Source organism: Mustela putorius, unplaced genomic scaffold, assembly GCF_011764305.1.
Source record: "Mustela putorius furo isolate JIRA1106 unplaced genomic scaffold, ASM1176430v1.1 tig00000577_pilon_pilon_pilon, whole genome shotgun sequence".
NCBI lineage: Eukaryota > Metazoa > Chordata > Mammalia > Carnivora > Mustelidae > Mustela > Mustela putorius.
The window spans coordinates 6,767,681-6,780,912 of NW_025421421.1; the positions used below are offsets into that span (position 1 = coordinate 6,767,681).

At 46.9% G+C, this 13,232-nt stretch overlaps 1 protein-coding gene across 2 annotated transcripts in view; it reads left to right on the forward strand.

Moving 5' to 3' along the window:
• Positions 1-13,232, forward strand: part of PAPSS2 (3'-phosphoadenosine 5'-phosphosulfate synthase 2) — a 117,150-nt gene that overhangs the window by 93,502 nt on the left and 10,416 nt on the right. For both annotated transcript variants that reach the window (XM_013062244.2, XM_045081450.1), the window contains 5 exons: positions 466-604; positions 1,177-1,295; positions 1,661-1,774; positions 3,197-3,308; positions 12,942-13,147. In XM_013062244.2, the coding sequence (XP_012917698.1) occupies positions 466-604; positions 1,177-1,295; positions 1,661-1,774; positions 3,197-3,308; positions 12,942-13,147 (690 nt within the window). The remainder of the gene's footprint in view (positions 1-465; positions 605-1,176; positions 1,296-1,660; positions 1,775-3,196; positions 3,309-12,941; positions 13,148-13,232) is intronic.

A 13,232-nucleotide genomic window follows, 5' to 3' on the forward strand; every position in this document is an offset into this window, starting at 1 on the left:
CTTTCAGCAGGGATTCTTTTCTGTGGTTTTTCTCTGAAAGACCTTGAAAGAGCTGTGTTCACCGGAGGGACATTTCTGGACTTTTCTCTCTCTCTCTCTCTCTCTTTTAAAAGGTTTATATTTACTTATTTGACAGAGAGAGACAGCAAGAGAGGGAACGCAGCAGGGGGAGTGAGAGAGGAGGAAGCAGGCTTCCCTCTGAGCAGAGAGCCCAATGTGTGGCTCAGTCCCAGGACCCTGGGATCATGACCTGAGCCGAAGGCAGACGCTTAACCGACTGAGCCCCCCAGGCACCCCTGGGCTTTCTCTAAAGGACTGGTTTCCTGCTGCCGCAGCAGAGCACACATGCTTGTATAAAACCTGAACCTGTCAAGCACCAGAGCAGACCTCGTTTCATGATGAAGAATTCCACTGTGAAACCTCTCGCTCACCTTCTCGAATGTGTTCCCCCCACCCCCGCCCCAGGACCGTGAGAATGCCCGCAAAATCCACGAATCGGCGGGACTGCCGTTCTTTGAAATCTTCGTGGATGCGCCTCTGAACATCTGTGAAAGCAGAGACGTGAAAGGCCTCTACAAACGTGCCCGAGCCGGGGAGATCAAAGGTGGGAGCACCAGCCTGTGGCTCTTTTGCCGCTTCTCGGGCCTTCACACTCTGTCCCTGGAGGCTGGTCCAAAGTCTCAAAAACAGTTGTCCACAATTGCATCTAGGACACACAACTTTTGATCAAACCACAGGCTACTCAGTACATCCATGGGCTCATCAACATGTGGGCTGGGTGTTTCCAGAACTGTCCCCTCAGCCATAAGCAATCAAGTTCATGTCCAGTGGGTGTGTGCCCATGAGTGTGTGTCTAAGGGGGCGTGTTCCAGAGTTGTTTCTTCTTCTCGTCTTCCTTTTGGGTTCCAGTCAGCTGCAGAGAGCTTGGACCTAGCCAAATCTTGTTGGTACTTTGGGGGCTTTTGATACTGAAAATACAGCTGTGCATTTGTATGGTATGACATGATATGATATGATATTTTTATCTATGGCTAGAGGTTAAGGACAGCTGGTAACTTTTCCCAGCCTGCTCTAAATTCTCAGTGTAACGCATTATTCCATCATGGCTCATGTCTTCCTGTTTAGAAAGCCTATTCCCGTCAGTGCTGGTGTGATTTCCGCCCTTCTGCCTTGCAGGGTTCACGGGTATTGATTCTGATTATGAGAAACCCGAAACCCCTGAGCGTGTGCTGAAAACCAACTTGTCCTCTGTGAGTGACTGTGTCCAGCAGGTGGTGGAGCTCCTCCAAGAGCAGGTGGGTGGACCCGGCGGTGCTTTTGTTTGTTTGTTTATTTCAATTGCATAAAGTCACAGAAGGTCATTTATTCACCGGAGTATTCTTTTTTTTTTTTTTTTTTTATTTATTTTTTTAAATTTATTTGTCAGAGAGAGAGCGAGCGAGAGTGAGCACAGGCAGATAGAGTGGAAGGCAGAGTCAGAGGGAGAAGCAGGCTCCCCGCGGAGCAAGGAGCCCGATGCGGGACTCGATCCCAGGACGCTGGGATCATGACCTGAGCCGAAGGCAGCTGCTTAACCAACTGAGCCACCCAGGCGTCCCTCACCGGAGTATTCTTTTTGCAGTTTTTATTTCAAATTTTTACCCATTCTGCTTCCTTTCAGAACATCGTACCGCACACGATCATGAAAGGCGTCCACGAGCTCTTTGTGCCCGAGAACAAACTTGACCAGGTTCGGGCTGAGGCCGAAGCTCTCCCTTCATTAGAAATTACCAAGGTGAGACCTGCGGGCTGGCCCCAGGAGAATCAGCCTCACGGCCATCATTATAATGTGTTTACAACTAGTCTAGGTAATAAGGAAGGTATGGATCAGGGAAATGCAGTGTCCATAAGGAAGAACACTTCATCATTGCCTTTTATTTTTCTAACCTCTTGCCAAGCAAATCTCTCTCCGGGAGCTGCTGCAAGGTAGTGGGGCAGTGCCCAGAACGGAGGCAGACAGGCAGGTAACTTCTGTTTTGCAGAGGACACTGTGAACATTCAGTTATGCCAAAGTGCAGGCATTGGGCGGTATTGTTGACAGCGGCTGAGGAAAGTTTGTTCAGAATGCAAGTAAAGAAAAAAAAATGCAAGTGTTTTTTTTGGACAATCAAGAAGGAATGTGGAGAAAAGATCCACCCTGATCTAAAGTGATAGGACTGTTTTCCTACTCTGCAAATCCCATTTTTTCCTAACACAGCAGAGTCCAGCCTAAGGAGCAGGTGTAGACCCTTTGGTCATGTTGAATTTACTGCCTGGAACGTGTTCGCTGCAGCCCGGTCAAGGGCACGGCAGATGCCTTTGGCTCTTTATAGGTCAGTGTTATTGGTCCATTCCAGCTGTTCAGATCTTCATTGGTACCTTTTTCTTATCCCTTAAAACCTTGGGCATTTTTCTAAGAGGCAGAGTAAGGTGGGAACCTGTTGCAGGTTCAGTCATACCTGAACAAGTCATGACCAATTTATATGCAGAACCCCCTGACCTCACAAAAGAAATTCTGAATACTCCAGTGCTCTGGGCACACAAGAAGTACGTGATTATAATTATGGCGTGGAACGGTAATTCCCATAATGAAATGGGCTGCGAGGTACAAAAGAACTTCAAATAATCTAATCATTGTTTTGGTCCTGGGGATGGTAGGAAAGGTCAGCAGAGCAGTGAACCATGCTTCGGGGTTTAAAAGATGAACAGGAATTTCAGGTGGGAAAGAGGATAGGCCTGGGAGGAGGTAGAAATCTCCCCATCAGCCCAAAGGGCCAGAGCTTGAAGTGTTTCCAGTATCCTGCTAAGAATGTTGGACTTTTCAAGTCAGGGGTTTGCCAATTTCATTCAACTACCTACTACATTTGGTGAAAATATGTAGCCCGACCAGAATATTTGTCGAGGAAAAAAAAAAAAGCAGGAACAGGGAATGTTAACACAGTTGCCCATCATGAGGCTCTCTGCACCTCAATCTTAGATCACTGCTCTCCAGTAGGAAAGTTCTAGGCTCGAGCTTATCTGGGCCCTGGATCATGCTTCAGCATCAAAACGGAACACTTAACACATGAAAGATTCTGCCTTCATTCTTCTGCCCAGCAGAATAAGAAAGGCCTGCCCTGGGGCCAGCTGGCTGGGAAACAGAGCTATGGAAATGTTCACCTGCTTTTGTGTTTTGCAGCTGGATCTTCAGTGGGTCCAAGTTTTGAGCGAAGGCTGGGCCACTCCCCTCAAAGGTTTCATGCGAGAGAAGGAATACTTGCAGGCCATACACTTCGACACCCTGCTGGACGGTACGTGCTTTTCTTACTTGCTTTTTACTCTTCATTGTTTAAAAAAAAAAAAAATCGTGCTCAGAAATTTTCACAGGAACAAGAAGCATTCATTCTTGGTATTAATTCTCACATCATCCCTTTTACTCGAGATATTTAAAGGATTTGTTATATGTCTAATTCTATTATGTATAAATTCGATTTTTTAGGATTTTTTTTTGAGGGTAAGGGCTATCCTAAAAGGATTATTGACTATTGGAAAGTAAAGAACTGAAAAATGAGGGCTTTTCCTTGCATGCGAAGCCAAGAGAAGGTTAAGTCTGTTTGGCTTTGCTTGCCTCCATACTCAGAGTAGAGGGCGATCGGGGGCCGTTGCCTGCTGCTGGGAGCATCCTGGGGTGGGCGGGGGTGAGCTTAGCGCATGGGGTGACCTGCAGGGGCGTCTCACCACCCGGCTGCCGGGCCAAGCGGCATCGTGCAGTGACTTTTCCCACTGGACACTCAAATGTCGCTCTTCGTGCCCTTCCGTGTGCTGTAGGAGGCTGGTGGCATCCTCCAGACCCCCCTGGGGCCGCACTAAGCCCGCCTTCTGGGCACAGGCCGAGGGACTTGAGAGCACTGATCTGGTCCAGATTGGAAGCGTGTGTTATTCGGAAAACTTCTGGCCCCTTCTGTGATCATTTCCTTCCCAGAAGGGCCTGAGCTCGTCAAATGGAGCTTGTCTGTTTCAAGCCCCTGAGGAATGGCTGCTAGTGGGGGGAGGGGGCAGGGAGCTGGGGGACACCAAGTCTGTGACTCGGAGCAGGGCTCCAGACATTTTAGGGAGCAAAATCACATCAGATAGTCTTTCCTGGGAAAAGATGTCGGTGGGCTGGGCTTGTGACTCTGACTGGGGGGATAAAATCACATTCCAAAATTCAGTTGTTTCCCTTATAGCTTGCCTTAGCAATAATCATCATATCTGTACAGCACTTGTCCATCTGCAGAACATTTTCTCAGGCATGATTGCCTTTAACCAGGCAACTCTGATCACGCCCTTTGCAGATGAGGAAGCTGATCCTGGCCTTAGTGCCCTGCCTGAGTTCATACCACTGGTCCAAGACCAGAGACCAGAATCCAGGGACTTCTGGCCCAATGCTTTCCCTGCCAGGCTGCTCTCCCGGTGTCCGTTCTGAGACAAGTGAGGAGGCTAGGCTCTCTGTCTGAGGAAGGCTGACACTTCCTTTGGTGTCTTAATTCTGATACGTGCTGGGCACAGGCCGCATTGAGTAAACTTCACCGACACCGCGGCCAACCACAGGCAGGAGATGGGCCCTGAGCCTCCCAGCCAGAGCTGTGGCTAAAAGACAGCACTTGTTCCGTAGAGAAAAATACCTGGGCTCTGGGTGTGGATGGAAGCCAGGGTCCTTTGCCCGGGAGCTAGGACATCACGGAGGGGAGACAAAAACCATCCTAGCGTAGGCAGAAATCCTTTGTGATTTAAGAAGGGGAGAACGGGCGTTTTCCTGGGTTAAGAGTTCTTAGCTTTTGATAGATTCTTAAAGGAGTCTGTGATCCAAAAAGATGCCGGACAGCAAACTGTAATAAGCTATCCATATCTTTTAGGCAAATCTCGCTCCCTCCCTCTCACATCCTTTTAATTTCATTTTATGGTGCTCTGCAGTTTATAAAACACAGCGATTTTCTTTTCTTATTTGGTCCTCGCTATCATGGGCTGGACAAAGCCCTTGTTACAGGTCTCCCTGCCCAGGTCCCCCACGTGTCTGCCCCCGGAGCCCCAGCAGCACGGAGCTGAGGGAGGTCACGTCCCCATGAGTACTGGACTCCCACTAGCTCCTGATTCCTACCGCCCATCCAGAAATCCCAGCTCTTCTGAAAACCCATGCCCAGGGGCTTGCGGGAGTTCTCAAGGTGGGATGCTTCCTGTGCCCCTGACTCCGGCCCACACCCGTGTGCCTCTTGTCTTGTGGATGCACGTGGCTCTCTGCATCCACAGAGATGCAGCTCCTGCCTGTTCACGAATGTCCTGAGACCCATGGGGCTGTGGCAGCTCACAGACTCCCCCTCAAGTGGGAAAGCTCCTGTCCCCTTGCTCTGGGCAAACTTCAGCTGAGGACCCTCTAGCAGTCGCTTGAACCCCACAGCATCAGAGAACTGGAAGAAACAACCCTGTGAACTGGCCTTTCTTCTGTGGGTGCCTGGGGGGGCTCTGGAACCCTTCCAGCTGTAGGGTCTGTGTCTGGCACCCCCTACAAGATTCCTTTTCTCCCTTTGACTTTCTGCTGGTGTCACTGTCTACAGCAGAGTCCACCCCAGTCCAGCGGACACAGTTCTGCAGCCCTCATTGTAGTGAGGATCCAGAAGTCCCCCCACCACCACCACTGCCACCTTCCAGAAGCTTTCTCGACTCCTATGTAAATCCAGTAATAGAAACCAAGGATATATGGTGCTAAGTCGAGACAGAATATCCTAGTGGGGAACAGTGTAGTTGTGGATCCGAGCGGGGCTCGTGGGCTAGTGGTTTGCTGTGAACCTGAGGCGCATTACTTAACCCTGCAGGCCTCAGTTCCCTCATGCCTTCCATGGGCTGCTAACACCAGTCCCTACCCCATGGGGATGAGGAAGAGTCAGGAACAACTGGTCCAGGAGTAAATGTTCCCTATGTTGACAGACCCCTCCCCTCCCCCGCCCTGACGCATACAATGAAAAGACATTGACTGAGGGGACTCTCTGGCTCACGCATAGTTATGTCAGTCTGGAAGTAGCACAGATAAGATGTTCATTCATCAGCCAACAAATGTTTACCTAGTGTCCTCATATGCCAAGGTTTGTTCTAGTGGCTGGAGACAGAGTGGTAATGAAGACAGATGTGAGCTTGGAGGGGCAGATAGTACACCCATCTTCTGAACCCTAGTTCAGTGAGTTCTTCTCCCCATATCAGTGGTTGTCAGGCCTTTTGTTATATTTTATGATTTTATTTATTGAGAGAGAATGTGCGCAGGGGGAGGGGCAGAGGGAGGGAGAGAGAGAGAGTCTCAAGCAGACTCCCTGCTGATCGTGGAGCCCAACTTGGGGCTCAGTCCCGCGACCCTGAGATCATGACCTGAGCAGAAATCAAGAGTTGGAGACTCAACTGAAGGAGCCACCCAGCCGCTCCCTTAGCCGCCCCCCCCCGCCCCAAATCATGTGTCATATCTGTGAACTCTGAAGCAATACAAAGAGCAGATGAAAATAGAGCTGCTCCTGTGGAAGGGCTGGGCTCGGCGTCCCTCCTGCCTGGACAGCAGCCATGAGCATGCCTGCAGGAAGCTTCCTGAAACCCTGTTCCTACCACAACATGAGTCTCCGGGGAGAGAGCTCCCCTTGATGGCTTTCGGGCTGTATAGACATAGTTAAATTCTAGAAGGTGATATATGTGTATCTCAGAAGGCCAAACAAGATCTCATTCATATGGATATCATTTAATTTTAATCAGCTCATGAAAGTCATGAGTCACCACCGACTGAAAATCTGAAATTTCTAGAGCCACAGACGTGTAGGCACAGTCATCTGCTATCAAAAAATTGCATGTTCCTTGGTCGCCTGCCATCTGCAGGCAATATATATATTTTTTTAATTTGGACCACATCTCTCAGGAATACTCTGTTGGTTTTAATTTCCTTAAAAGTTCACATTTCCCCTTAAATTAAAAAGCAAAACAAAAGAAACAAAAAACTCAGTCTACTCAGTCTAAGGAAAAAAAAGAAAAATTTAAGTGTTTCTGAGGATTACACAAGATGAATTATTCCCTCTATTGTTCAAGGATCTACTTTCATTGGTTCATTATATCACCTTATTTTCCACTGGATGTAGAGTTTTTTTTGTTTGTTTGTTTTAAATTTTATTTATTTATTCAATAGACAGAGATCACAAATAGTCAGAGAGGCAGGCTGAAATAGAGAAGGGAAGCAGGCTCCCTGCAGAGCAGAGAGCTCGATGTGGGGCTCAATCCCAGGACCCCGAGATCATGACCTGAGCTGAAGGCAGAGGCTTTAACCCACTGAGCCACCCAGGCACCCCTGGATATAGAGTTTTGAGATTGTTACAGATTCCCCCCCAGTTGTAAGTATCTCATCTAAATTAAAAAAATGGAACCTCAAGCTCATCTTCTTGACTGGTGGCTTCCAAGGAAAGTCACAACATGGTGGCCTCATGAGACTGGACCATTTGAAGACAAGTCCTCCACAGCTCTGACTTGCCAAGGCGGGTGGGGAGGCCTGAGGGCTTTCCACAGGCACCGCCAGCATTTATTTGGTACCTGATATCTTCTGACCCCAGCATCTGACACAGGATATCACATTTAATCCAGATAACACTTTTGGAAAGATACTTTTCTCATGAGGAAATAAGTACTTGAAAGGTTAAGTAACTCACCTGAAGCTTGGATTCAAATCCAAGTTATCCTGGTTCTCGTTCTTACTATGCTTGTTCTGCCAGGTAGAATTTCATGTCCTCTAAACATCTGGGATTCTAGAACGTTCTAGAGCAGTTTGCTATTAGACCTAGACATCACACATTTGTAAGAGGCAAATTTGCGAAGCTGGAGGTGCTATAACGTGTTGTAATTATTTCAAAGCATATAGTCATCTGAGTAATGCTTCAGGATTGCACTGAATGACGTTCACTACAAATCCTGGTCTCAGCCTCTTTTTGCTGTTACACATTCTTCAGACCAGTAGCAAAGAGCATCGTATATTTGTATGTTATATATGTGACGTTTTGTAATAGGAATCTGTTCCTTGATATTGTTGCTTTAAGATTATCTTGGTGGAGAGCTGAAAACATGTTTCTTAATTGTGTTTATATTTCTCTAGGCACAGTCCTTCCTGGTATGTACTTCAACTTTCCAAATAGTTAAATTATTATAATTAGATAGTTACATTAATTAGAAATGGTTAAGAACATAATTTTAAAAAATCCAAATGATCCAGCTGGAATTGTTGTAACAGTTCATGATCTAATCAGTTATAATAGAATAATAATGCTACATTCTTCTGTTGATCAGAGTCCAAATAACAGGAAATTTCTGGATCAGATGCAGCTGTTTATAATATCCTATTTGGCTGACAAAACTGAACTTGTTTCTAAATTATTGTTGTACATTTTGTCCCTGAGATTAAAAACAATTATGATCCTCTCTGTTAATTAAATCTATGAGTCCTCATTTGATTCACAAATCTAGAAATTTTTTCTAATGCATTTATAAAACATTTTTAATCGATGAGGGAGAAATTGATTTTAGATGTGATTTAAATGGACACACCTGGTTGGATTGTACAGGGCCGTATTTCATTTGTCTGTGGTGTGATTATGCATGAATTTTTTTTTTTTTAAGATTTTATTTATTTATTTGACAGAGATCACAAGTAGGCAGAGAGGCAGGCAGATAGAGGAAGGGAAGCAGGCCTCCTGCTGAGTAGAGAGCCTGATGTGGGACTCGATCGCAGGACCTTGAGATCATAACCTGAGCCGAAGGCAGCGGCTTAACCCACTGAGCCACCCAGGCGCACCGATTATGCATGAATTTAATTTCAAGCTATGATGATTGGTAGTCATAGAACCAGGAATGAATACACAAGTTGCTTTGACTGTAAATTTCTTCATTCTCCCAGAAGGGAAAGGTAAAATTGTGAAGGTCTCATTTATCTTTGGTGCTGTTTTCATCATTGTTGCTTTCCCTTTAAAACTTACGTTCAGAGCAATGATGAGGTAGCACAAACACCTGTCAGAATGGCTGAAATCAACACAAGAAATGACAGATGCTGGCGAGAATTCGGAGAAAGGGGAACCCTCTTGACTATTGGTGGGAGTGCAAACTGGTGCAGCCATTTTGAAAACAGTATGGAGGTTCCTCAAAAAGTTAAAAATAGAGCTACCCTGGATCTAGTAATTGCACAACTAGGTATTTACTCAAAGCATATAAAAATAGTGATTCAGGGGGCGCCTGGATGGCTCAGTTGTTAAGTGTCTGCCTTCAGCTCAGGTCATGATCCCCCGGGGTCCTGGGATCGAGCCCCGCATCCCTGCTCAGCATGAAGCTTGGTTCTCCCTCTCTCACTCCCCCTGCTTGTGTTCCCTCTCTCGCTGTGTCACTGTCAAATAAATAAATAAATAGTCTTTTAAAAAAATGCTGATTCAAAGGGGCACATGCTTCCCCATGTTTATAGCAGCATTATCTGCAATAGCCAAATTATGGAAAGAGCCCAAGTGTCCATTGACTGATGAATGAATAAAGAAGATGTGGTATATACCATGGCATATATAATGGAATATTACTCAGCCATAAAAAAGAATGAGATCTTGCCATTTGCAAGGACATGGATGGATCTAGAGAGTATGATGCTAATCGAAATAAGTTAGGCAGAGAAAGACAAATACCACAGGATTTCACTCCTATGTGGAGTTTAAGAAACAAAACAGATGAACACAGTGGGGGAAAAAGAGAGGCAAACCCTAAGAGACTCTTAATGCTAGAGAACAAACTGAGGGCTGATGGAGGGAGGTGGGTCAGGGTATGGGCTGGATAGGGGGTGGGCATTAAGGAAGGCACTTGCTATGATGAGCACTACAAATTGTAGGTGGTGAATCCCTGAATTCTACTCCTGCAACTTAAAAAAAAAAAGGCCTAGTTAAGCAATAGAAAGTGTTGTCACGTTTGCTTGGGAAAAGTCCTACGCAAAAGTTCTGTGTTGGACTAACCATGGACTCAGCAGCCAAGGCCCCCTGGCAATGTGAGGCAGCCCCCGTAAGAGCCATCTCACCCACAGTGGGCGAGGCCGAGAGCCCCAGTCGGGTGGGAAGCCATGGAGGAGGCCTCAGCAGAGCATCACGCTGTTGGACGAGTTCCTGTCGTGGAAGAGTTTAGGAAGGTGGTTGGGGAAGCTGCTCGCACCATGGGGAGCTGTAGCTCCGGGCGGATGCAGTCAGCTGGCATCATGGGACTCCCCCACTCCACGCCGAGACTGGCTTTCTTGACCACCATCAGGAAGTGCTGTTTCTCCAGAGCAGGGTTTCCCTCAAGGCCAAGAGGAACGTGGGTCAGAGGCTACATTGGGCAGGAGCCTAGCGGATCAAAGGACACAGCTGCGTGGGAGAGTGGTGTCGCCCCTGGGTTTCACCCCAGATGAACAGATGGAAGGTAGCAATGCAAGGATGCGCTGGGCAGAGCTGCGCTTGTCTCACACCCACCTGGGGCTTTGTGTTTTGTTTTACTTGAATTTGGTTCGATCTATGTGAGCAGTGTGGTCAGTAATCCACAGAACACAGGGCACCCTCTGCTTGGTGGGCCTCTCTCCCCTCTCCTCAACTGGATTGTGCGGTGGGTTGCAGTATCTTCGATCACACACCTCCAGGGATAAAGGGCTGTACCATGTGCCCACCCCCAGCAATCCGTAACGAATACGGATTATTCGTTATCCCATCTCTCAAGTGGGGCAACTGAGCACAGAGAAGGGGAATGGAGCCCAGAAAACGCCTGAACTTTGAAACAAAGGAGTCACTGGAACATCAAAACCCATAACTTCTGGTGCAGAGAACGTACTTGTGGTTTACGCAGTGTTGGGGGGGAGTCACAGGACTTTGATAGACCGGATTTGTTTGTCCCCTGCAGTTGCTGTCTTTATCCTGTGACATTCTTTTACACTCTAGTGACTTCTGGAGAGTATGTAGAAGGTGCAAAGTGCTAGGCCTATAGACGGGTGTCATAGCTGACTCAGAGCTCAGATCTTTAACTCTATCAGAGGCATTCCAGGTGTTGGATTTTGAAGGTTAGGTTTAAAAGAATTCATTAATCTGTGGGACGTTCCCTCAAATCCATAAGTAACTGCGGTGGTTTTTCATGGAGCTGAATGTTTTCCTTATTCACATGCTCTTGTTCCCTTCTGAGTCTTGAACTTGGGAATCCCCCGGATCTCCCTAACCTTCTTCAGTGTTGTACACTGATGGTGGGCCCTGTTTTCTCACCTGTGAGTACAGCCGAGAGATGGACGTCATTGGTGGACATCAGGCATCCCCACCAAAAGGGTCACATCTTTAATGTTATCTGGCCTCATTAAGAAATTAAATGTTTCCCGAAAGCTGAATTGTAATCTTTGAAGCCCCAAACTGAAAAGAACTACATCTTTTAACCATTTTGCCTAGAAACATTTAAAAAAGCTCTTTCCAAAAAAAAAAAACCCCAAATAACTTCATATTCATTTTTTAAAATGTGTTAAACACAAGGAAGCTTTAAAGGGATGTCATCTTCCCTAGTTACACCAGTTATTGAACTGAGCTCTAGTGTAATGGTCCCCCGAGGGGTTGTAGGCCCCACACGGGACGAGCCCCGCCATGACTGTAGTTTTATTAGTCAGGGTTCTCCAGAAAAATAAGGCAGGGTGGACAGAGAGGGTGAGGGGAGAGATTGATTTTAAGGAGTTGGCTCACACAGTTGCAGAACCTTGTGACTGGCAGGCCAGAGACCCAGGGAAGACTTGAAGTTCACGTTCAAAGTCTGTGGGCTGAGTTCCCTCTTCTTCCTGGCATAGGGTCTTCCGTTGAGTCCTTCAGCTGATTCTGTGCAGCCCATCACCTTATAGAGGACACTCTGCTCTACCCAAAATCTACTGACTCAAATGTTCATCTCCTCTTAAAAATACCTTCCGAGAAACATCTAGAACAACATTTGATTGACTGTCTGAGCACTGCAGCCTAGCTAAGGAGACACACAAAATGAGCTTTCACAATTTCTTTATCACCTTTTAAGTAATTCTCTTGCCTCTTCCTTTGAGATCAGGGTGTCTCTAGGCATGTGCTGAAGATAGAAATTCTCTGAACAGCACACCCCGTACCTTCCAGTTGTCATGTTGTATCCTGAGAAACCAGATTGCCAGTTTACTTAAATTCCTTTTAAAGTAAGAAAAGTAGTGTAAAGGGGAGAGGAGCTCACTCTCCAGAGTAAGTGTGTGAATCCACTGTCTATGGCTTTCCCTCTGCCTGGTTTTTGCCTGATGGTGGAACCAGCAAAGCTGTGACCCCCAGAGAAGTCTTTTCAATATCACGTAAAGGTGACACTATGTCTGGACCACAGGAAACAGACATCAGGACTCCCTCCTTGGGGTCCTACCCCTTGGTGTTAATGGTCTGATTTTTTTTTTTTCTTTTTCAATTTGGTGTGTTGGTACCACAATTCAGAGATCTACCAACGTTATTACAAGGTTCGTTTCTAAGAAAGACTAGAAGTTTCTGTTTGAGCTTCTTTGGCCAGCCTTTATTGTGTGTAATTGGGTTGTTGAAGACTTGACACTCTCTGGTATGTTGTGGTCAGGACCAAGCTTTTGAACGGAAACTCAGAAGGGAGATGCCCCCTCCTCGGCCCCCAGATCAGATCACTCACTGAAGGCCCCTCCGTGTTTGTGAAAAGTTTTTCACAACTCCCGTGTCTTGCGTTGAGAGGCCTCTCAAGGACTTCTCATCGTAGACTCTGCAGAAGCTCATGCAGCCAACACCACCACGTAGGCTTGAGGCCTTCCTGGGCTTTGCAGGCAGTGTTTGGAATGGACGTGCACATGGGAGTCCCCTTCGAGGACAGCACAGCTGGCGCCCTGTACTCAACTCATCACATGGCTCTCTTTCTAGATGGAGTGATTAACATGAGTATCCCCATCGTGCTGCCCGTCTCTACGGACGATAAGACACGGCTGGAGGGGCGCAGCGAGTTTGTCCTGACACATGGTGGACGGAGAGTGGCCGTCTTACGAGACCCTGAATTCTACGAACATAGAAAGGAGGAGCGTTGTTCCCGTGTCTGGGGGACAATGTGCGCAAAACACCCCCACATCAAAGTAAGTGGCAAGACCTTTGGAAGGGCTTCCTTGGTCTCTTTCAGCTTAAGACAAAAAATGATTTCTTTCATTTGTTTTTCAAGGA